This window comes from Polypterus senegalus, chromosome 1 (genome assembly GCF_016835505.1).
Source record: "Polypterus senegalus isolate Bchr_013 chromosome 1, ASM1683550v1, whole genome shotgun sequence".
Lineage (NCBI taxonomy): Eukaryota > Metazoa > Chordata > Cladistia > Polypteriformes > Polypteridae > Polypterus > Polypterus senegalus.
Window position 1 is genome coordinate 269,698,225 of NC_053154.1, and position 22,323 is coordinate 269,720,547.

General features: G+C 33.8%; 1 protein-coding gene across 3 annotated transcripts in view; it reads left to right on the top strand.

The window, feature by feature from the left end:
* ercc6 (excision repair cross-complementation group 6) overlaps nucleotides 1-22,323 on the top strand; it is an 81,922-nt gene that overhangs the window by 24,660 nt on the left and 34,939 nt on the right. For all 3 annotated transcript variants that reach the window (XM_039773812.1, XM_039773822.1, XM_039773831.1), the window contains exons 7-10: nucleotides 2,471-2,629; nucleotides 5,108-5,243; nucleotides 16,059-16,229; nucleotides 17,435-17,611. In XM_039773812.1, the coding sequence (XP_039629746.1) occupies nucleotides 2,471-2,629; nucleotides 5,108-5,243; nucleotides 16,059-16,229; nucleotides 17,435-17,611 (643 nt within the window). The remainder of the gene's footprint in view (nucleotides 1-2,470; nucleotides 2,630-5,107; nucleotides 5,244-16,058; nucleotides 16,230-17,434; nucleotides 17,612-22,323) is intronic.

The window sequence follows — 22,323 nt, forward strand, 5'->3', positions numbered from 1 at the left end:
TATTAGGATTTTGTTAGTTTTCGCATACCCCTTGGGGTCAGAGCACAGGGTCAGCCATTGTATAGCGCCCCTGGAGTAATTGAAGGTTAAGGGCCTTGCTCAAGGGCCCAGTAGAGTAGGATCTCTTTTGGCAGTGACGGGGATTTGAACCGACAACCTTTGGGATACCAGCACAGATCCTTAGCCTCCGAGCCACCACTCCACCCTAATACTGATGGAGCCTAGAAGATATCAGAAATAATATAAAATACATAAGATATTGTATTATATGTCATAAAGCCTTGTGTCGATCCGTTTTATCTTATCTTTCTATTCCACTTATTTTCATTCAGTTTGCAATAAATATATGTGCCGTGGTAGTAATATGGAACTTATTGTCTAGTCCTTTACAAAAATCTCTTTTGAGCAGTTGGAGTAATTGAATTATCATACATATCAAGCCTTTCACACTTTTCAAACTAAATTACTACTGGCTCAAATGTGATTGCATTTATAAACTATGGCTGCTTTACAGCTCATCACTTGATCCATAAAAAGTAAAATAAAAAAAAATTAAAATGATGTAAATGAAAATAACTGGCAGCATGTGTATATGCATCAAAAGCGAAACATTCTTAATGTCTCAAAGTTATCTCAAAAGATGTCAAGCAAGGATATCCATGCTTTCATAAAAATAAATATCAAAACATTTAATCTATTGCCTACATGTGCCATATCTCTCTGTACCACATATTAAACACACTTCTACTTTGATCTCATTGCCATATCAACGAAAGCTTGAATTCAAAATCTTTTTCAGAATGCACACAATAAATTTCATTAGTGAAATGTGAGAAATGCTTAGATCAAAACAATGTGATAAGTAACAATGTTATAAGTAAAGCACAGAGACACAGATTTAAGTGTTGGGGAGGCTCCCCGTATACTCATGTTCATGTTCCAGTACAGTCTAACGGTCATAAACCAACTCAAACATTTGACAGAAAACAAAAAAAAATGCTCTGATTTATATGGAGTCTGAACAGGAAGTATGATTAACTGCAGCTGGTGTAATAGAAGATAGTAGAGGTCGGAGATGACGTCAGTAGCAGAGGGATGGAACTGAGGACATCAGAAGGGGACTGGAAGTGGGGTATTTTCTTGGAGCCGAAAGAGGAGGAGTCTTCTTATTGTTGGAATGGTGGTAGATTGGTGCTTTATGTTGGGTAGGAATGCTTTATTATTGTGACGTTCTTCTGTGGATCGAAGGAGAGAGAAGCATTCGTGCCCTGTTCCAGTTCCCCCACTCTTGGTTTTCCACGTGCCATCGAGCCTTTTGACTGTCCCCTAATTGCGCATGAGTGACATCAGACACTAGAAAAAGTAGATGGACACGGTCATATCACATTTTATTGCAGTTTTTTGGCCATGATGTTACTGTAATGATATACAAGAAACCATGCTGTGCCCACAACAGGCACAATGTTTCACCTAGCATAACCATTTTAATAAGCGTGCCAGTCCCTATTGCCCAACTTAACTTTCAAGCTAAAATTTTATATATGTGGTGAAGAATAAAGGCAAAAATGTGACATTTATAAGGCCCTTGTAATAAGTAATAGTAACATGTTGAAAATCAGTACAGTGCTGTAGTAGCAGTTAATGCTACTGTCTCAGTGTTTGTTCCAGCAGAGTGAATTCTGAGTTTAGCCCTATGTGAAAAGTTTCTTTCTCTTTTGTTGTTCACTTGATTTATCTCTGTTTGAGTTCCCTCTTTTATCCTGAAAATGTGAAAGTTTGGGTGAAACTAAGTGGGAATAACTGGGGATTGTGCTTAAATTGTATTTTGCTATGAAATGATGCTTCATCCATGGTTGGTTTCTGTATTTCACCTGATACTGCTGGGCAAGCTGTGTCTAATTTGAAATTAGCATCTTAAGGAGATGTATTGACATGTTAAAAACCATGAGAGTCACAAAAATGCAAGAAAATCTTGTTTTTACTTGATATTATGATGGGACATTTGTTAATTAGGACATAGACATAAATATAAATAATTTCAGTCCACACAAACGTACAATACATGAACTGAAAAAATACAGGAATATTCAGGTTCAAAATGTAGTGCAATTATTGGCTTTGTTTGTAACACATTCATGCTTCTTTAAGTGAACAAAAATAAGGAATACGTTGTTATTTTTTTGCCTCACAAAATACAGCAGCACCATAGTTAATGAATTGTAAATGAAATGTAGTAACTAATTACCATGTGTTTGACATTGCGTTAAATATTCTATACTACTGTAGGATTTCCTGTGTTTCCTGTATTTGGTGTCAAATTACTTCTGCTATACATGACTATTTCAAGTGCTTTGAATCTCATTATAAGTGCTCTGTATTGAGTTAACACTTGAAAATTATGGAATGATTAATTTATCATTACTCCTGGTGTTCTGTGCTTTGTTAAACATGTTTCTTCTAATGTTCCCAGGTACCAACAGACAGGTGTGAGGTGGCTGTGGGAATTACACTGCCAGCAGGCTGGGGGAATTCTGGGAGATGAAATGGGATTGGGCAAAACCATTCAGATAATTGCATTTTTGGCAGGACTGAGCTACAGCAAGATCAGAACACGTGGCTCAAGTTACAGGCAAGTAACCCCCTCTGCAGACTGTCAGTCTGGAGCTCAATTAATATTTCATCATTTGTATTGCTAGTAGAGCAGGACCTAGTGAATTATTAAAGAGATTTCAGTTACAATATTCCTTTAATTCTTTTAGCGGGGACATCAAAAGAAAATATTTACGTGTTGGTGGAGCTGTAGGGCAGGGGAAATTAAAGATGTAACACATTTAATGAATTCTAAACATTAGCGGCTGGTTTTAAAGATAAGCAGAGACTAGGATTTTTTTTTGGGTCAATATTGTATAGTTTTGCCTTCTGCAAATGGATCGTTTCTAAATTCAATTATGGTTTGGGATTCAGAGAATCCTAAAAATATCATTTGTTGCCTCAATTATAAATGTGTTTTCTTGAATAGCACATTGAAATGGTGTGATATTGAAAGTACTTAAACTACTTTGAAGCTTCATTGTAATTAATTTTTTACTTTATAATTTGGTCACTAAATGAAAGCTAAATTAGTTTGTTGATGCACTTAGAATGTATGCCTGTGTGAATTAATGTGATCTCTGCACTTGAAGAGAAAAACGGCACTCCCAAAGGCACAAAAAAATGAACATCTTCATCAGCAAGTACACAAATTTATACAAAGCCATACACTACAATAAAAAAGCCCATAAGTGCCAAATAGACATTTATATTTAATGCTGATTATGAACACTTCTTAGATAGTTACTGATGTTATGTAGAAACCTTTTTTTCCTTAATGTGAAATAATGTACACAACATATAACATAGTAATTACCATATTTTTATATGTTTTCACATAACATCAAAATTTGTGACATCCCGGAAACCAAGTTCCCAGGAATTAAGCATTACGTTTTAGTAATGTGACATCATAATGGTTGGTCATCAAAATAAATGTCATCACTGTAAATACAAAACATAACATTAATACATATCAGTGTTGCTCCAGAGAAATATAACCCCAAAATAACATAACCGCAATGTACTCTTGAGTAAACAACTTCCAAAAAAACTCATTTGTGTAATTAAAATAAAAAAATTAAATTGCACAAGAAAGTAATAATGTTTTCTTACTCATTATAAGACTATTGGAAAGTTAAAAAGAAACACCCTGTGGAAATCCAGTTTGGAATGCTGCAATACAATGTGGTAAAGATAGAGAGCAATTAAAGATGTGATCCAAGGCCCAAGGTCAGCAGAGAACCCCCAATGATATAGAGCAGTGTTTCTCAACTGCTGAGTTGCAAACCACTTTAGGGTTGTGGACTGGTGCTGATAGGTCATGAGTTGCTATTGTGTATATTAATAGTAGGTAATGGTGGATTGTGAAGTGGGTCTCGGCGGGCCAATTGCACTTGAGACCACATTCCCTTCAATCTGACAATTACAGTTGATTTACTAGTGGACATCACTGTGGCCCTCCCTTGCTACAGTGTGACAATCATTCTTAATTCAAGCCCCATCCAAGGATGGATCACGAAGACAATTATATGGTAAAAAGTGGTTTGTGATAACAAAATGTTAAGAAAAACTGGTACAGAGTATGGCAAAGGTCACAATACTGCCATCAATAGATGGTGTTTACAACATATTAAACAGATTTTTGCTATGACATGATGTATACTACTCTGTGAAGTTATGTCTATTGTGACTGTCTGAGTCAACTCCACACTTCTCAGTTGCTTCCCCTCTTATATTGTACCGGTTCTATCCTGTTTTTTTTTATCCTTTGCTGTGCAGTCTCCCTATATACTCCTGATTGAGTGTGGGTGTTGTCCTCCATCCACTCTGAGTTGTGAATGAAGTACGTGAATGCATGATCAGGGAAGTACTCAAGTCAAACCCAGAGGGGTGCTTGCATACACATACCCACACCCATTTGGTGCCTGCATGCTCTAAAAATGTGGAAAAAAACATATACTGTTGCATATGCAGAAAAGAACAAATAGGTTTAAACATGCCTTTCTATGATAAACATTGTGCTAGTGTTCCAGTATTTTAGTGCAAATATGGGGTTTTGTGCATGGCAATTTTTGAATTGTTCATTTCAAGAGAGATCTTTGGTCTTCATTTAAAAAATTACTGTTAATCTTTCATAAATCTTGCCTTATGAATTAGATTTTTGCTCTATGTTTCAGAATGAAATGCTTTTCGACACCAGCCAGTCTGTTGTACTTTTTGTCCAATGTCCTTTTTTTAAGAACGGAATGTTTGTCTTCAAAAATGCAATGATCCACAAAACTGTTTTCATTTGATCATGACAACAAAGGTCTTATGCTTCTATAAGTGCTCAGAAGGCCAATCTGTGAATTATTGGATACTATATTAAAAATTACACTCAGAAAATGTATATGCTGTAAAGCTTTCATTTTTTTCCCCCCAAGAAAGGAGTAATGCCTGTGATAAAAGAATGACTATATTGTTTTTGTAGCAGTTGTAATTATACTTTCATAATTTACATTTATCTTAATTTTAGATATGCTGGCTTAGGACCTTGTGTCATTGTTTGTCCAGCCACTGTAATGCATCAGTGGGTGAGAGAGTTTCATACATGGTGGCCACCATTTAGAGTTGCAGTTCTTCATGAAACAGGCTCTTTTACCAGCAAAAAGGTTAGTTCCTGTAAAGCATTCAAAGCTTACTTACATTGAAATGTTGTTTGTCATTCTTTAAATCATTAAGAAAGAACTCAGATTTATTATAACTTGTGTGACATTATAGTAATACATGATTTTCAGAAATGCTATAGGGCTGCAATACAAATTCATGTTTATAATAAAATACTGCCTGTTTGTTCCCTTGACCATAATAATGCACTGGTTTGTTGTCCCAAATTAAACTACTTAGTTGTTTGTCAGGTTAATCGATACAACTGTCTAATATGTTTTTGACCTTTCTGTCTCATAAGTCTTTAAGCCTAATGTAAAGCAGTATTTCCAGGCCTTTAAGTATGATGACCTCCAAAGTTAACACACTCAATAATGTGATCTTATTTAAAGAAGTGAATGAAAGCATAACATTGCAATATTTAAGATTAGACTTGTAATAAACCATTGCTGATAAAAAAAAAAAAAACTGTAACAGAGGGAGAGATGGTGACTTTTCGTATTTTGTAATATAGTAAAAAGTTCTGCACTTGAGGATTCATTTGAATTGGTACATGTAAATATTATAATTTAGTCATTTCTGCATTTAAACACTTTAACAAAATGCCACAGTAAATTGTTCAATAAGAAATTATTGCAGGCAGTGTGGCATAGTGGATAAGTGACATTTTCATGTATGAATAATGTGTGTGTGCATGCGTGAGAGAGGCAGAGACAGATTTGATCTCCTTCAGGTGGTTACTGGATTATAAAATAAACACTTTCGCAAAGGTATAACAAAACAGGTGTGCTTTTATTCAAAAATAAAACTGAATAACAAAACATTCAAGTGATAACAAGATACTAAGAAGACATGATTCATCAGCATTTGTTTGTCTGCTTATATCCTTTCAGTGATATCTTTTACAAATAGCAAAACTTTACACCTGCTGTTACAGACTGAAATCATATTCTTTTTTTGGCCGCATATACTGTCAGCATGGCACTGCCAGATCTGAATACTAGTGTGGTGAATTGCTCATGTGCTAAAGTGACTATAGCTGCAGATGGAAATCCCATTTAACTTATAGTGCCAAGCAGAGTTCTGTTGCAGTGCAGCAGTCTATTAGCCTGTGCAAGTGCTGTGAAGAAGCTGCCTATTATTACAGCTCTGCCTTTGTCCAGAAATGGCTCCAAAAGCTTTATATCCACAGACTCGGAAAGTCTTTGCCCTTGGGTTGTAAATCAAAGTACACTTCTCAACAAAACATTGCCAGATGTCCAAAATCACAGCAAACCTGTCATTTTTCAAACATTCTGCATAAGTGTCTTTGTTTTCAAAGTGCAAATGGTGTATGGTAGTCTGATAGTGGTCATGGGACATCATATATTTGATTGCCGGTACAACAAATAGTTCTTAGCAGACATCAAGCACAACAGCAACTGTGTCATCACTGCGCTTGTGAAAAGAATGGAAGTAAACATTATCAACTCAGTGAGGGAGAGTCAAGTTAGTTATACCACAAGAATATCACTGACAGAATAAAACTGAATAATAATAAAACTTTTACAAGTAGCAAAAATTTACACCTGGTGTTACAGACTCAAATCAAATGAATGTTTTATTATATTATAGCAATAATAATAATAGCGGCTCACTACTCAAAATGCAGAGCGCCCGGTCTTGAACCCAGAAACTTTTGGTTATAAGGCAGTAGTTCTTACCACTGCACCATCCAAGAAAACATATCAACTTTCTGTCGATTTGATATTTGAGCTTGACAGCAACATATAAATTGAATGATTTTTTTTTTTCTTTGGTTATATTCTTGGATAAAAATGCACATGTTTATTTGATATTTGGACTAAAGTCTTCACACATTATACACTTCACTGCTTTAGGTATGTGTTCAGCATTTCTTGCCTTGCATTTCCTTTCATCCTACACTTACACAGATCATTGTAGACACAGAGCACACATGAAATGTATGTATTCCAAATAACAATATATTATTTACCCTATACAACTCCAGGCACCTCACACGCAGATAAACACACTTGACCTGGGAGAATCTTTGGTGGGTTGATGGGATAGCAGGCTGTTTTTGCTGATCAACACATTTACAAAACAAAAGACATTAATGGAGAGATGCAAAGAAATTTAAGGTGGCCTGGGATTACAAGTTTTTTTCTGCAGGAATACTCTGGGAAACTCTTAAGGCCTTCTTAAAAGGACAGATTATTTCATATCTTTCCCACAGAAATAAATTAGAAACCAAGAAAGTATCAGAGCTAAAAAGCCAAATTACTAGAATAGATGAAGTTTTTTCGTAGGCTTCAGGGATTATAGTGTTAAAAAATATTTTTTTATTACATAAACAATACTGCTTATTATGAGCAATACTCCATATGTGAGTGATGGCCTGATTGATAATGAAAAGATTAAAGTCATGAAACCCAAACAACATGCAGTAAAGCTGAGTTTAGGTAAAATGTATAAAATCCACCTTTGCAAAGCTAAATATGAGTTGATTAGTGTCGGGGAATGAATCAGTAGATTGTAATTCAATTCCCCATTCTTAGCAAATGATTTCCCATCCTTAGCAAATGGGAAGTTATGTTCTTTCTTAGGCATCATAGGATTTATACATACATTCATACCTATGAACATGCAAGAGTTAGAATATCATGCAAAAGTATTATGTACTGTTTGTTTCGTATATTTTAAGGTGTAAAAATGGTTTCATTTTTGAGTTTTCAGTTGTTTCTGCTAAGCTTAGATTTAAAAAAAAAAAAAAAAGTTTACTCTTTGTAGTTAGTTGTAGATTTACCTTATTTTAATGATTGTTATAGCAAATTATTCAAATAATAAATAAATAAGGAAATTAGCCGTCAGTTAAAGTAACTGGGTGGTTATTAAAATCTTTTGAAGTGAAAAATAAATTTATGTTCTGTCTTAAATAAAGGCAATTTATATGACATGATAGCAAAATTAGTTGAAACAAGTCATACTTGTTAAATTCCTATAGAATGATTTAACCATACAGTTAATTTTGGGTTGAAATCCCTATAGAAAGATTTAACCCTTCAGTAAAAATAATTGCATGGTTAATTGAGAAAGAAATTCTGTTAAAACATGGAATTACTTGGTATGTAAAGACGTAACTTTTTCCAGGACGACTATTGTGCATCTTAGATTATTAATCACTGATAATTGCACTGGTCTTGATTTCAAGCTTATTGTGGATGAAAATGAGTATGACTTTACTGTATATTTGGCATCTCAATCCCATTGTTTTCTGCTATTTGACAAACTTTTCCATTGTAAATTTCACTTTTCTATGAAAATAGAATTGTAAAGTGTCTTGAATGGATTAGCACCCTTTAATCTTTGATATTTCTTCTCACTTGTTTCTTTTTTGCTTTATTCTTACTTTTTAAATGCTTTTTTTTACATTATGATGTGCATGCAGATGCAAATGGTTTCTTATTAGCTGTTCCACTTGCTCTTTATATCCCATTGTTAATTGCCATCAGAACAAAAAGTAGGAAGCAAATAATTTTATAAAGTAAGCTAACTAAAATTAAGGAAAAAAGACTAACTCAGCTCTTGTATGCTAAAAGCTTTTACTGTAATGAGCAATTTTAAAAATTTTATACATTACTAAAACCTGCAATAATAGTAACTGGTGAGATTGCAGACAGAATGCTGACATAAGCTTCTGATTAAATGAAATATCCCATTAAAAACAAGAATTAGCTTTTATTTAAGTTTTTTAAAATAAAAACCTGCACCTGCTTTCTAGAGCCGGCATTAGGGATTCCGTTTTCAGCTTTTGAATGTGAATGGTCACTCATTCAAATACTTGCATCTCTGTATTATTTCTGCCTGTTTGTTTTTGTAGACCAAATAAGACAAGGATAAGGTGAGTGAACCCTGTTAAGGCAGAAATCTGGTTTCTTAGAAATCTCTATTTACATGCAATAGTCCACCTATGGAGTTCTCCTTTAGCAAAATGCTGTAATGCCATTAAATGTCTTCATTACCTGCCATGGATCCGAAAACAGTATAGTGCCTGTGTTTATTTTCTTATGTTTTATAAATACATTTAGTCCTTCATGTGCGATAAAGAAAATAACTTCTATCCCATTCTTCCGAAGATTTCATGTAGTAACACTGCCCTCTGCAACACCTGATTACACTGTATAAACATATCTATAACAAATATCTGAATTAAAAGTAAATTGACACTTTATTCTTATGTTTCTGTTACTGGATTGAATGCAGTACACTCTTTTCTGCTTCGCTGTGCGATTGAGCCCAATAAAGGAATGGCGTACCTTACTCCCTTCTTGCCGTACTCCCAGTAATTATCCCAATGCTGGGATAATAATAAGACAATTAATTTTACTTCAATACAATAAATATTGTGTTAGGTACTTATTACTTTTAAAGTAATTGTTCTACATAATGTATGTCATTTTACCATGTTACTCCCACCATTGCTTCCAAGCTTGTGCTGCAGAATTTAGCTGTGTACCTACAGCTCATCAACATAAATTGTATTGATTTCGGAACCATTGAGACATACTGTTTCAGCTAAGAGAAGAAATAATGCACTCACATGAGCTTTTGCTTCATCTTTGTTGACTCCCTGGATGCTGGATAGTGTGCTAACTTAACACATGCACAGGCTAAGCGTGCAACAGACATGCACAAGCTACTAACTCCTTAACTGTAATCCTGTTAAGGGTTTACTTGACCACATAACTGGTTACTTGTGGAGAAATCTACATGCATTAACCAGGTTTCTTTAACCAGAGTAAGGGATTACATGGCATTTTAGAAACTGGGTTTCTGTGAACAACTGGGTTATTAGAGCATGTGTAAACACACTCTGTGTCATCTTGTCAGTACCTACAGTTTGAATTCCAGAAATCGCAATACAGAGAGGCCAGAGGCAATTTGTATGTTCATGGCACATTTTTGTATTGTGTTGCCTAAAGTGGGAGAGTTCAGCCAAACTCCCCCCTCCCCCCCCAACCCAATTCTTTCTCTTGTATTTCAAAGTATCTGATCATCTGTTGTTTTCTTTTTTTGACTGCTGCTTTATTTTTTTAAACAGAGAACATTGCAGAAACAAAGCAGTGGCTTCCAATACATCTCCTAATTTGCGTAGCCATGCCATGTAGCCTTTTGTGTATCATAGATTACTATTAGAAAAATAAATATGTGAAAGGCCCATAATCGGAAGTTTGCCCGAGCATTTACTGCTTACTGATAAAGAATTATTGTTGTTCACATTTTGTTTTAAAGTTTTTAGTCTAGACATGAATATGTCTCTTCATATTTTTCATATGCTGCAGCTCAAAACCTGAAAATAACTAGATAATTAATACTTAATAATTAATATTTTTTCTTCAAAAATCACTCCCCAAGTATTCCACCTGTTATAAGTGGTAAGGAGAAGTTAATTCAAGTCTACAAAATAACTGTAATATGCCACACTTTAGCAAATTGTTTTTTGTATGTATTGTTTGTGGATATGAAGATTTTAGAATGTGAACAGTGGTTTCAGTATTGCTTCTTGAATATGCATTTCATTAAAAAAATAAACCCTAAGATCAAGCAAGTTAGTGAACGCAAAATTACTCTGCAAATAACCTGATGAGAACATTGAACTATGTCTTTATTAAATTATTGGAACATAATACTACATGGATGCTTCCACTTTCTGGTAATGACTACATACAAAGTTAGAAAGAACTGCCAAATTGCCACTGGCATAGAAATATAACTGTCCGTATGTTACAGAGATCTACGGACTCTGCAAGTACACATCACTTATTTTAAGTCCGGATAACACCAAATTGAGTTAGCTGCTACAGCAAAGACTGCGTGTCTCCCCTGAGCACACACCCCCCCGACATTGTAAAACTAGAAATGAAATTCTGCTTGCAACATGGTATTGATTCCACGTATCAAGAAAAACTTCCCTTTGAATAGCCGATTCCTCTTGAATCCTATTGTTATAGTAACAACTAAAGGCTGTTTTCACAAGTAATTTTCATGAACATGAGCAATTTGCAGGAAGGTATGGGTGATGCTCATTAGTTGTACTAAGTCAAGGTGTATTTGCTGTCAAATATTGGGTTTCAGAATATGAATGTTCTTGTTTAATTTATTGTTTTTCTAAAATGTATTCATGTAGGCAGTACTTTCTTACCATTTATGTTTTATTGACATAAAACTTGCATTGATTTTAATGCATTTTGGGATTTTCAAACCTGAATCATGCTTAGATAGGCCTGAGTACTTTATCAATTTTTAAATTATTTCTTTATCTATTTAGTCATACAGTCCAGTTTCATTTGCTATGTGCTTTGTTTGTACTTGTGCCAGAACATTTCTTGTATAACTTGAACATTAAAATATTACTAATCCTTAACCTATATATTTCATGCATGGAAAGGCCATTCTATTAGACTTTCACTTAATTAATGGCATTTGGTCTTCAAAGTCACCTTTTCTTCGATTTGTGTCAAGTATTGTGTAATTCAAAAATTGTGTGTCTCTATTATAAAAAAAAATCTTGGAAAGGAAAAGCAGGGCGACGGGACATGATCTTCTCGGAAGACACTTAAAAGATCCGCGAGATGACAGAGACTGGCCACGGAGCATCTCGTTGGGACTGTAAACATGAGACTTGGTGCCAAGAGAGAGTCCCAGGACCGTCTCGCGAGGACGTGGAACATGAGATTCTTGCAAGACACGCCCTACTTACAACCGATATGAAATAAGAGGACAGCCAGCAAAGTACTCAGTCGTGTACAGGCAAGCAGCACACACAGATCCTGTGTTCTCAGCACATATAGAGTGTATAAGAACAATACATTCTAGATGAAACGTCAACGACTAAGCAAAAAAGAAAGAGCAGCAAGGAGAAAAGAGACCCAAAAGCGTTGGAGAGAAAAAAGGCAGATAAGAGATTATGAAAGCAGTGGAATTCGAAAGGCTCAAACAAACAAGGGTGCGATGCACTTTCAGAGAAAGGTAAAGAAAATGAAAGCAGTAAAATTCGAAAGTATTGTGGCATCCCAGCCAGGTTGAAGCCTTTTTTGTTTTAAGTGACTGTTCGGTCCGATTTGAGGGAGGGCGGAGTACAGCATGGAAGACTGATAGCGAGGTTAGAGAGTGTTTTAGAAAGTTGTGTTTGGGGTTACGAAGTCGGCGATTGTTCAAGTAAACCTTTTGTGACACTTTATTACGTCAGTCTGTTTTTCTTGCTTCTTCTCTTTTTGTGCCGGACGCGGAGCTCACTACAGTATCAAAATAAAGATAGTAAAGATCGCATTAGCGCAAACAAAAGGAAATTTAATCATCAGGACCAGGTGTCTGCAGTGGGTTGGCACCCTGCTCAGGATTGGTTCCTGCCTTGTGCCCTGTGTTGGCTGGGATTGGCTCCAGCAGACCCCCGTGACCCTGTATTCGGATTCAGCAGGTTAGAAAATGGATGGATGGATGGACCAGGTGTAATTGAAAAAATAGCCGGACAAAGCGAGATCAGAAATAAAAGGCAAAGAGTAGAAAACAAAGTAAAACGTCATAAAGAGGTTCAAAAACGAGCAGGTGAAACATGCAGAGCAGGTTAGAGATAATGAAAACAGTTGAATTCAAAAGACACAAAAATACGTAGGCATGATACACATACAGAGCAAGTTACAGAATATAAAAGCAGAAAAATTCAAAAGTATCAAAACAAGATAAAGATCGCATTAGCGATAAAAAAGAGAAATTATGGACCATTATGGCTATGAGAATCCGTGGTCCAGCAACAGTTAAAGCAACCAGAAGTTTAATTTCAAAGAAAACACAATTCGGTCTGGTGTATATTTATGATCATGGAGAAGCAATGCACATTTAAACAGGCAAAAAGAAAGGTAATGTAGTATACAGTGCATCCAGAAAGTATTCACAGCCCATCACTTTTTCCACATTTTGTTATGTTACAGCCTTATTCCAAAATGGATTAAATTCATTTTTTTCCTTCTACACACAACACCCCATAATGACAACGTGAAAAAAGTTTACTTGAGGTTTTTGCAAATTTATTAAAAATAAAAAAACTGAGAAATCGCATGTACATAAGTAGCTCACGTTATGCCTTGAGGTAATCTGACCTAATGGAAGCATGTAGATAGAAAACCGCAGCGGACCCAAGATAAATTCTTCTGGAACACCTTATAGAATATCATGTGTCTTTGAAGTATAATTCCCACAACTAACAGACAATTTTCTATCTGCCAACTAAGACTCAAACCAAGTTAAGACACTGCCGGAGAGGCTTACCCATTGACTAAGGCGATTTCTAAGAATATTGTGATCAATGGTATCAAATGCGGCACTCGGATCTAAGAGGATGAGAACAGATACACGGCCTCTGTCCGCATTTACCCGTAAGTCATTTACTATATAGTAAATAGGTATAGGTTAATAAATTTGCAAAAACCTCAAGTAAACTTTTTTCACGTTCTCATTATGGGGTGTTGTGTGTAGAATTCTGAGGAAAAAAATGAGTTTAATCCATTTTGGAATAAGGCTGTAACATAAAAAATGTGGAAAAATTGATGCGCTGTGAATACTTTCCGGATGCACTGTATATTCCATGAATAACATTAGACACAGAAGGAGATCTTGATATGCCATTCGTATTAAAATATTTGCAGTTGACAATTAACAAATCACAGGGACAAACATTAGAAAATGTTTGATTATTTATTAGAGAAAAAGAAACAATATTCACTCATGGGCAGTTATACATTGCATTGTCACAAGAAAAAAAGAACAGCTTTTAAAATTGTATATCCGATTAATCAAACACAGGGGTTGGTGAGCGAAGCGAGCAGGGGGCGGAGCCCCTTAGTGTTACACATATTTCTCAACAATAAACATTTAAAGACCAAGGCTAAGACCATAATTAAGTGAGATCTTGTCATACACTTGATTCACTGGGTTACATGTGTTTGAGAATTTCTCATGCTTAAAATTTACTGGAAGACAATACTTATTTGTTAGGCAGTCGTGAATTCATGATAGTTCCAGATCCTCTGACAGCTCTGCTTGGGGTTATAGTGAATGAGATGTTACTACTTAATGTGATAATGTAAACTATACTGTTGACATCTTCCTGAAGTAGAGGGAACCTAAGACAATGGAAAAATTGTCCAATTTAGGTCAAAATTAAAAAAAAAAATCAAAAACACTTTATAAGGAACAGTCTAAAACTAGAATCTGGCTGCAATTTGTTGTCATTATTTAAGCAAGCATGTTCCACTTCTGCTAACCTTTTGGATGCCTCGGTATCGTTTGAGTGTTTACTCAATTAAATTTTATCTTCCTGCTTGACCGCTAGAGTAGAAATTATTTTTTATGTCTCACTACATGATACATATTTATATAATCATTAAAATTAAGATAAAGTAGTTAAGAGAGATATTCAAACATAATTATCTGTTATTTTTACCAAGAAAAAGTTAAAGTGAATTCATACTTATTTCATATATGTGCATTTTTAACTATGTACTTTAAACTATAAAAATATTGGGTTATTCTGAGAATTGCTTCTGATTTGTTATACTTTGTTCTTTTTTGCTTTACACAAAGAAGGGAAAAGGCATTTTTTAGAAGATCATAATCCAAGCACTGCAACTCAATTTCATAGCAAGAGCTTGTGATTGAAGGATGTGTACAGTTAAACATTATAACTTGTTTTTTTTTTTTTGCCTTGTTGTCAGCACAAATCCTCATTTATTAAAGATTTAGCTTGAAGGAAGTTTTAATTAATTACAGGTTCAGTAATTCCTGACTAGGAAGCTCCCATGCTATGTTTACTGTGAATGGCCTTCATGAGCCTCTGTTTCACTTGAGTTCTTGCTGCTACCTGACAGTGTGATTTATGGCTGTTGTTTTCCACCAGTCCACTGTTTGCCCTCTAGGAGGGATTGGTCTCAAGAGCCTCTGTAATATCTGCAGCACATTCACAAAACGTCTTTTAATGACAGCAATACAGCATTCAGTAAGTCAGGCTAATAGCAGATGTACCCTATTAATTGCAAAAAACTGGGAGAGGTTACATATTTTACAAGCTTTTAATTTAAAGCCACCGGAGATGACTTGTGTTAAGTGTATAGATAGGAGATCTCTATTATATTTTGTGATGGACTGTTACTAGGTTTCTTGTATAAAAATGACAGAGTGATGTCTGTTCACCTTTATGCTACAAATAATGATTTTATATGTCTGTTATGCACATAAAGAAATAAAATAAAGTGTGTAATTTAAGGAACATCATTAAAGAATTGTGATAAGGGGATACCAGTTAGCTAACCTTAAGTTAGGATTTTGGAAAGAAATAATAATTTATTGTGTTGAAATTCACCCTGTCATTAGTAGTAAAATACATTTTATATAACCTGATTTAGGAAGTATGATCTATTTAGTTTTAAAAATAACTAATATGCTTTAAAGGAAAATGCAAAAAATGGAAGTAGGATGTCACTGAAACTAAGAATTTTAAAGAATACTAGGTGAAGACTGTAGCTGGCAGACTAAAGTTTTTAAAAGATTTTACATACACTTCCAAGTATTCGATTTTGCTTACAGTATTTTGTTTGTCTTAGTTTGGCAGGATGTTTATAAATGATAGCATTTTAACTAGTAACTTTTACATTTTGAGTATCTAATTTAAAGAAAAAAGTGTAATTTAGTTGCATTTTCTAAATACACTATAGCTACACCAATTCTTTGTCTAAGAAATATCCTTTCTTCTCTTATAATTTTAGGACAAACTTATTCCTGAAATTGTTGCTTGCCATGGAATATTAATCACCTCTTACTCATATGTTCGAATAATGCAAGAGACAATGCAAAAATACAACTGGCATTATGTGATTCTAGATGAGGGACACAAAATACGCAATCCATATGCTGGAATCACAGTAGCATGCAAGCAGGTAAGCACAATGTTTGTGCCTAGCATATAGTATGAACAAATATGTCCATTTGGCACATCACAAAATACAGGTATTTTATGAATACATTTAATTTTGATATCTCAGTCTTGTTATATTAGCCATTTTTATCTATGATTGTTAGTTTCTTTGAAAAACATAGTCAATAGTTAAGTTTCAATTAACTGAATTTTTAAATGTGAATTATGTCATGTAATCTGAATTAAATTGTGCATCACATAAAATTGTGATTTTTTTTTCACCCAAAACTTAGCATGTTCACTTACTAACAAATCATTTTTTCTAATAAAAAATAATAATAATGTAATATTGAAATGCACTATAAATTATATGGTAGTCATGGGAATAATATAAATTGTATGAAAAGTAAAGCTGTCAATAATGTCAAACTCTTATTTTTTGTTTATGTTTCCAAGGATAGCTGTTTTACTAAATACAAAACTTATATTATCCCTTAAACAAGAGATAGTGGGTTTCATAATGTACTCTTTTACTGTTCAATTTTCTTTTATAGTTTGTGTCATATAATACCATTAGGCAAATTTATGTTAAATCAGGTTTTAATAACATAATAACATGAGATTGATGAAGCCCAAATAACACTCTGATATTTTTCTTTCTATTATTTAAAAAGCAGGATAGGAAGCTATAATACATGCTTCAATTGCTCAACTGAATAGCAAAATTATTAGCTCATAGTTACATCAGGGGAGCATTTTTGCTTCAGCTTCAGTTTCAGTATTGATATCCTGGCGAGGTTTATAGAAAAGTTAATTAAAAAAAGGATAAACTCTCTTTGTCTAATGTAAAATTAATCATTTTCATTAAATTTGGTCATGATGAGAAAGAATTCCTGCTTCTACGTAAAACATAAAGGAATATTCTTGTGCTTAATTTAAAAAGAAAAGTCTGATATATTAGGTATCATTATTCATTTTATCTTTATTTTTGTGCTTTTTGAATATTTCAACTAAAGAAGATCAAGGTATCATTTGTTATCATTAACCACACTTTCACAATATATATTAGTCAGCAATTTGCTTTTCTTCTAATGGAGTGGCTCTCAGTTTTAGACAGCTGCCCCCATTAATTGCCTACCTTTGTTTTGCAGTTTTCTGTGACTTAATGTTTTAATTTTTAAAGACATACAAGTATTTAATTAACTTGTTTTTTAATATTTCTTTCAGTTCAGTACTCCACATCGTATAATTCTGTCTGGTTCTCCAATGCAGAACAATTTAAAAGAACTGTGGTCACTTTTTGATTTCACTTTTCCTGGAAAGCTAGGAACTTTACCAGTATTTATGGAACAGTTTTCTGTACCTATTACTATGGGAGGCTATGCAAATGCATCACCTGTTCAGGTAAATTATCCAATGTTTTACTGTAAAACCTACTTTAAATAGTAACTTCTGGGGATGAATTCTAGTGATGGATTAAAAGTAAACAATTGTGCTTTTTCCGTGATTTATTTAATCTTTTGTTATTCCAGTGTCTGTGCCCACAAGAAAACAAATGCACAAAATGAGTGAACTGTTGTTTTAATTTTGAATATGATTTAATTTTATGCTTGCTTTGTTTTCCTATTTTTTCCATGCACCATGTAAGTATTATATAGTTGATGAAAAAAAAAATCTCTGCAGATTCTAGTTAATGTTTTTTCTAAATACCAATGGAAATACAAAAAGCAGGTTCTCTTAAGAAAATATGTAAATTAGCAGACTGAGCTAAATAATATTTACAGTGACTTTTAAAACAGTTCACTACCAATGGGACACATGAGGATATGCTTTGTTCATTATAAGCTATGTTGAATGGCTTTTAGTGATATAGATGACTGTTTCCAAAAAAATATATAATATTTCTGTAACTCACATACTTCATTTTTAATCCATTTTGCATGATTTGCTTGAGAGATGCCAGTAGGTGCTAGTATTTCAAGCACTTTCGATTATTCAGATTAAATTTGTTAAAATGACCTATTTTGCATTTTTCCAAATCTTAAAATAATGCATGCAGTTGAAAATGCAGTATATAGTCTTTATTTAAACTCTGATACACCACCAAGGTTAAGTATGTTGAAAAATTCAAAAGGTAATCTAAAATGGTTGTATAATTTAGCCCCAACAGTCTGTAATGGTTAAATTACTTGAAAAGTATGCCTCCTCCAGCGCATAATGGTGAGGCGTAATGAGGTCACCAGTTTATAATAATTAAAAGCATACAGAGAAGCACAGAGCACAAGCAAACATGTACCTTGTGTAATGGTGCCTAAGGGAAAACCTCTCAGGAGATTGCCAAAGAACTATAGAATATAATTTCTTCTTCCAGGACAAGAACCATCCTTTTTAAAGGGACTTTTTTAAATTTAACAATGCTTTTACTTTTGCTGTTAAACACAAGTTCCTAATTTTATTTATTACTCTGCACTGCACTGCACAGATTGATGCACTGGGAAGTGGTTCCTAATAAGAAGAGAAGAGGTTGCTTTTCCATTTGAAGCTCTGCGTAACAAGGCCTTCTTAAATATTTTGAATCATTTGTGTGGAATAGTCCAGAGTACAGAAGAACCAGTTGTGGGTTTTCTTTAATATAGATATACAGTAGATATTTATAGATATGCACCCCGATAAAGATGAACGTTGTTTTAAAAAAAAAAAAGTTATAAAAAATTCCAATCTTTAACTAAAGTAATTTTACCCCTGCCTGTAATACTATGTACAACCTACCTTTTATAATAAAACATAACTGAGTTTTCTCCTATAACATCTTATAAGGGTGTACAATATATAACAGTGAATCACTTCTTAACAGAATCTCTCCAAATCATCCAGGGTCCTAGATCATCTCTTGTGCACTCTTCTCTTCAGCTCACCCCACAGGTTTTCAGTGGGGTTTAGATCTGGGGCCTAACACAGCCATAGTAGAAGCCTGATTCTGTGTTCCACAAACAATGTTTGTGTTCATTTGAGCATATCTTTTGGGTTATTTTCCAGCTTGAAGTAACAATGATGGTTTGTTTTAGTTTTTTGGCATAGGCAGCCACATTTAAATGTAAAATCTCCTTGCATTTAAGAAAGTTCCCTGGGCTTTTGGAAGAAACAAAAGTCCACAACATCGCAACACAGTTATACTTTACAGTAAGGATCGGGTTTTCTTGGTATAGCCATCCTCCTTTTTATACCTAACCCACCTTGAGTGTTTTTTGCCAAAAAGCTAATTTTTTTCTAGTAGTGTTTAGCAAATTCTAGATTTTTACATTTGTGGTTAAATGACAGAAAATTCCTTTTTCTGGCATGACTTTCAAACAATTTGTTGGCATTGATATGGCTACTGATGGTAGTTTTGGAGACTTCGTAACCCCAAGGTGCTACTTTCTGTTTTTCTCTAAGCGCTCTTGCCATCCTGCTCACTATGCATGGGGACAGAGTAAACTTGGGTCCTTGTCTAGGCAAGTTGGTAACAGTTCAAGTTGATTTAAACTTTTTAATTATTGCCCTAACTGTAGATATGGGCATTTTCAGGCAAATAGCAATTTGTGTCAAAAAACACTTGTCCTTCCTTTGAATTGTGTGTTCTCTTATCTTTCCCATGCTGAATAATGGATTAGAAAAATTTGCCACCTAATATTTAAGACCTAGTAAAATTAGAATTCATGAAAATCTTTTTGAATGTTCATACAACCTCTGTTCAGCTACTGTATAGTGAAAAAAATGCTTCAGTTGCACTTTGTTCATAAGAATGTCTAGTGGTGCCAATATTTGTGGCACATGTACAGTAATTATTTCATGTTGACAGAGTATTTTTTCTCAGAATAAATTAATTCAAATAAAGATTGGAATTCTCTCATTTTTTTCAGTGCAAGATTAAGGTAATTCGCCAATACGTGATTTCCCCCCCAACACAACCCTTTTTACTTTTTCAGGTATGCCAATAATTGTGGAGGAGAACTGCAGATACATAGATAGATGCAGAGATTTAGATATAGACGGATAGCTATTAATGTTATATTTAATATAAGATCCCAGTCCCATTTACACCCTATGAGCTTTCCATTTTGTTTCTTTTTAGTCCATTTTTGGTATCCATACATTACCTCTTTAAACATTCTTATGCTTTTACTAGACTGACTGTACCTTATTCTGTCAACACATGCCATCTTCAGCTCTAAGATATAAAAGAATACAATGTTAATTGGAAACTATATCTCGTCGCTACATGAAAAATGTAACAATGTCCGAGAGGTGGCAAACATCACTGTTCTGTTGTTCTCTTAAAGGGTAATGTATGAGTTGTGTGTTGTTGGGCTACATTAATCCCTGTTGTAAAAATAATGCATCTAATGTGCTAATCTTACTTCTTTTGCCTTGGGGGTTCCCTTTTGGTAATCTTTCTAGGTATTGTCTGGTACAACATTATTAAAGTCAACCATTACAGATAAATATTGAAATGGACAGAAATAGCAGCAGACTTTCAAGAGCGTACTGTAAGTGAAGTCACATTCAGAAACCAGTCAACTCTTGCCTGGATTGAAGTCCTAGCATAAAAGAGACTTTAGAAATAGTTAATTTTTAAATAACTAAATGTACATTGTTACCTTCTTTTTCATTAGAGGTTGCTGCTAAGCATAACAATTATTTTTTTTATTTTATTTTCAGCATTTGAAATATATTAATATTCCCCTTTACAAAACATCTGCACTAAGTGATGTGTGATTTTTGTAAAATATTTTTCCTTAGTGTCCTATTTTATTTTTCAATCATGCTAATAATTATTATTCTCTTAAAGCATAAAGGCAATTATTTACTTATTGCTGTAAATTATATTTTGCATGATATCTAAAGTTTTGATGTTGAACTCAATGAAAAGTGATATATGTAGCAAACCTTTGTTAAATTGAATGCTTGACCATAGTTACAGAAGGAAAAAATACATATGTGAAATTCCTCTGGGGCATTAGGTCTATTTTACATGTTAAAGACGTTACATCAAGTTGATTATTGGTACTACATATTTCTGTTATAAATTAGTATGGATATGTGTTTTATTCTGCCTTCTAATGGAAAGCATTTCATCTATTGTCTGTTGCTTCAGAAAAAAAATGTGTCCTAGTGCTTGTCAATGTACAGTACAGAAGTGCCTGTCATTTGAAGCATGAGCTTAGTAGCAAATTTACCAGTTACTTTCAGTGAAAACATGTTAACAAGTTCGAGCAAAGACTAATAATAAAGGGATGAATTGTCTGATTAAAATGACTTTTTTAACACAGTGATTATATGGTATCAGTATCCGTGTTAAAATATATCTGTATCTTTAGCTGTAATTCAAATGGTATGTCACAGGTACTTGTGTGTGTTGTCTTAATTTTCACATTACATTTTCTTTCTTTTGGTTAAACATACTGAAAGTTAAATACATTGGTTTTGCAGTTTTTAGTCCCATTAAAGTGGAAGTGCTGTTATATTTTTTTGCATGAACATGCAGAATTATTGATTTTGTTTAGTCTACTTGGCAGTTACCTTTCATGGGATGTATAATCTTAATTTAATCTGCTCTAAACATTACCTGTATGATCTGTGTGGATCTGGAAACTTTCCTAAGATGTCTCATTGTGTAGAATAAATATTTTTAAGAATCTTTAGCTTTAATAACTTTGTAGATATGAAAACAAGACAGAGCCACCATGCCATCAAAGGATATGAGTATAAGATGGATAGCTTGAAAGCTTAACAACACGTAATAAAGCCCTTAAAATAACAAAATGTTAAAACTAAATCTAAATATTATTGTACTGAAAATAACAAATTTATTTTAATGTAAGAAATTTAAACCACTTTAAAAGATGATGTATGTTTAGGGTGGTGAATGGAATAACATAGTACTTCTATCAGTGATCTCTTGTTCAATAATGTAGTGAACCTATAGATTTGCTTTTCTAACTGCCTTAAAAGGGATATTGATGTTCCTTCCTCTGCCAATAATGAAAACCTTTACTAATTATTAATGTTATTAAATGGTTGGAAGTAGCTATCATAGGTTTATAGTGCTCATTTAGTATTCTTCTTAGAGTGAATTC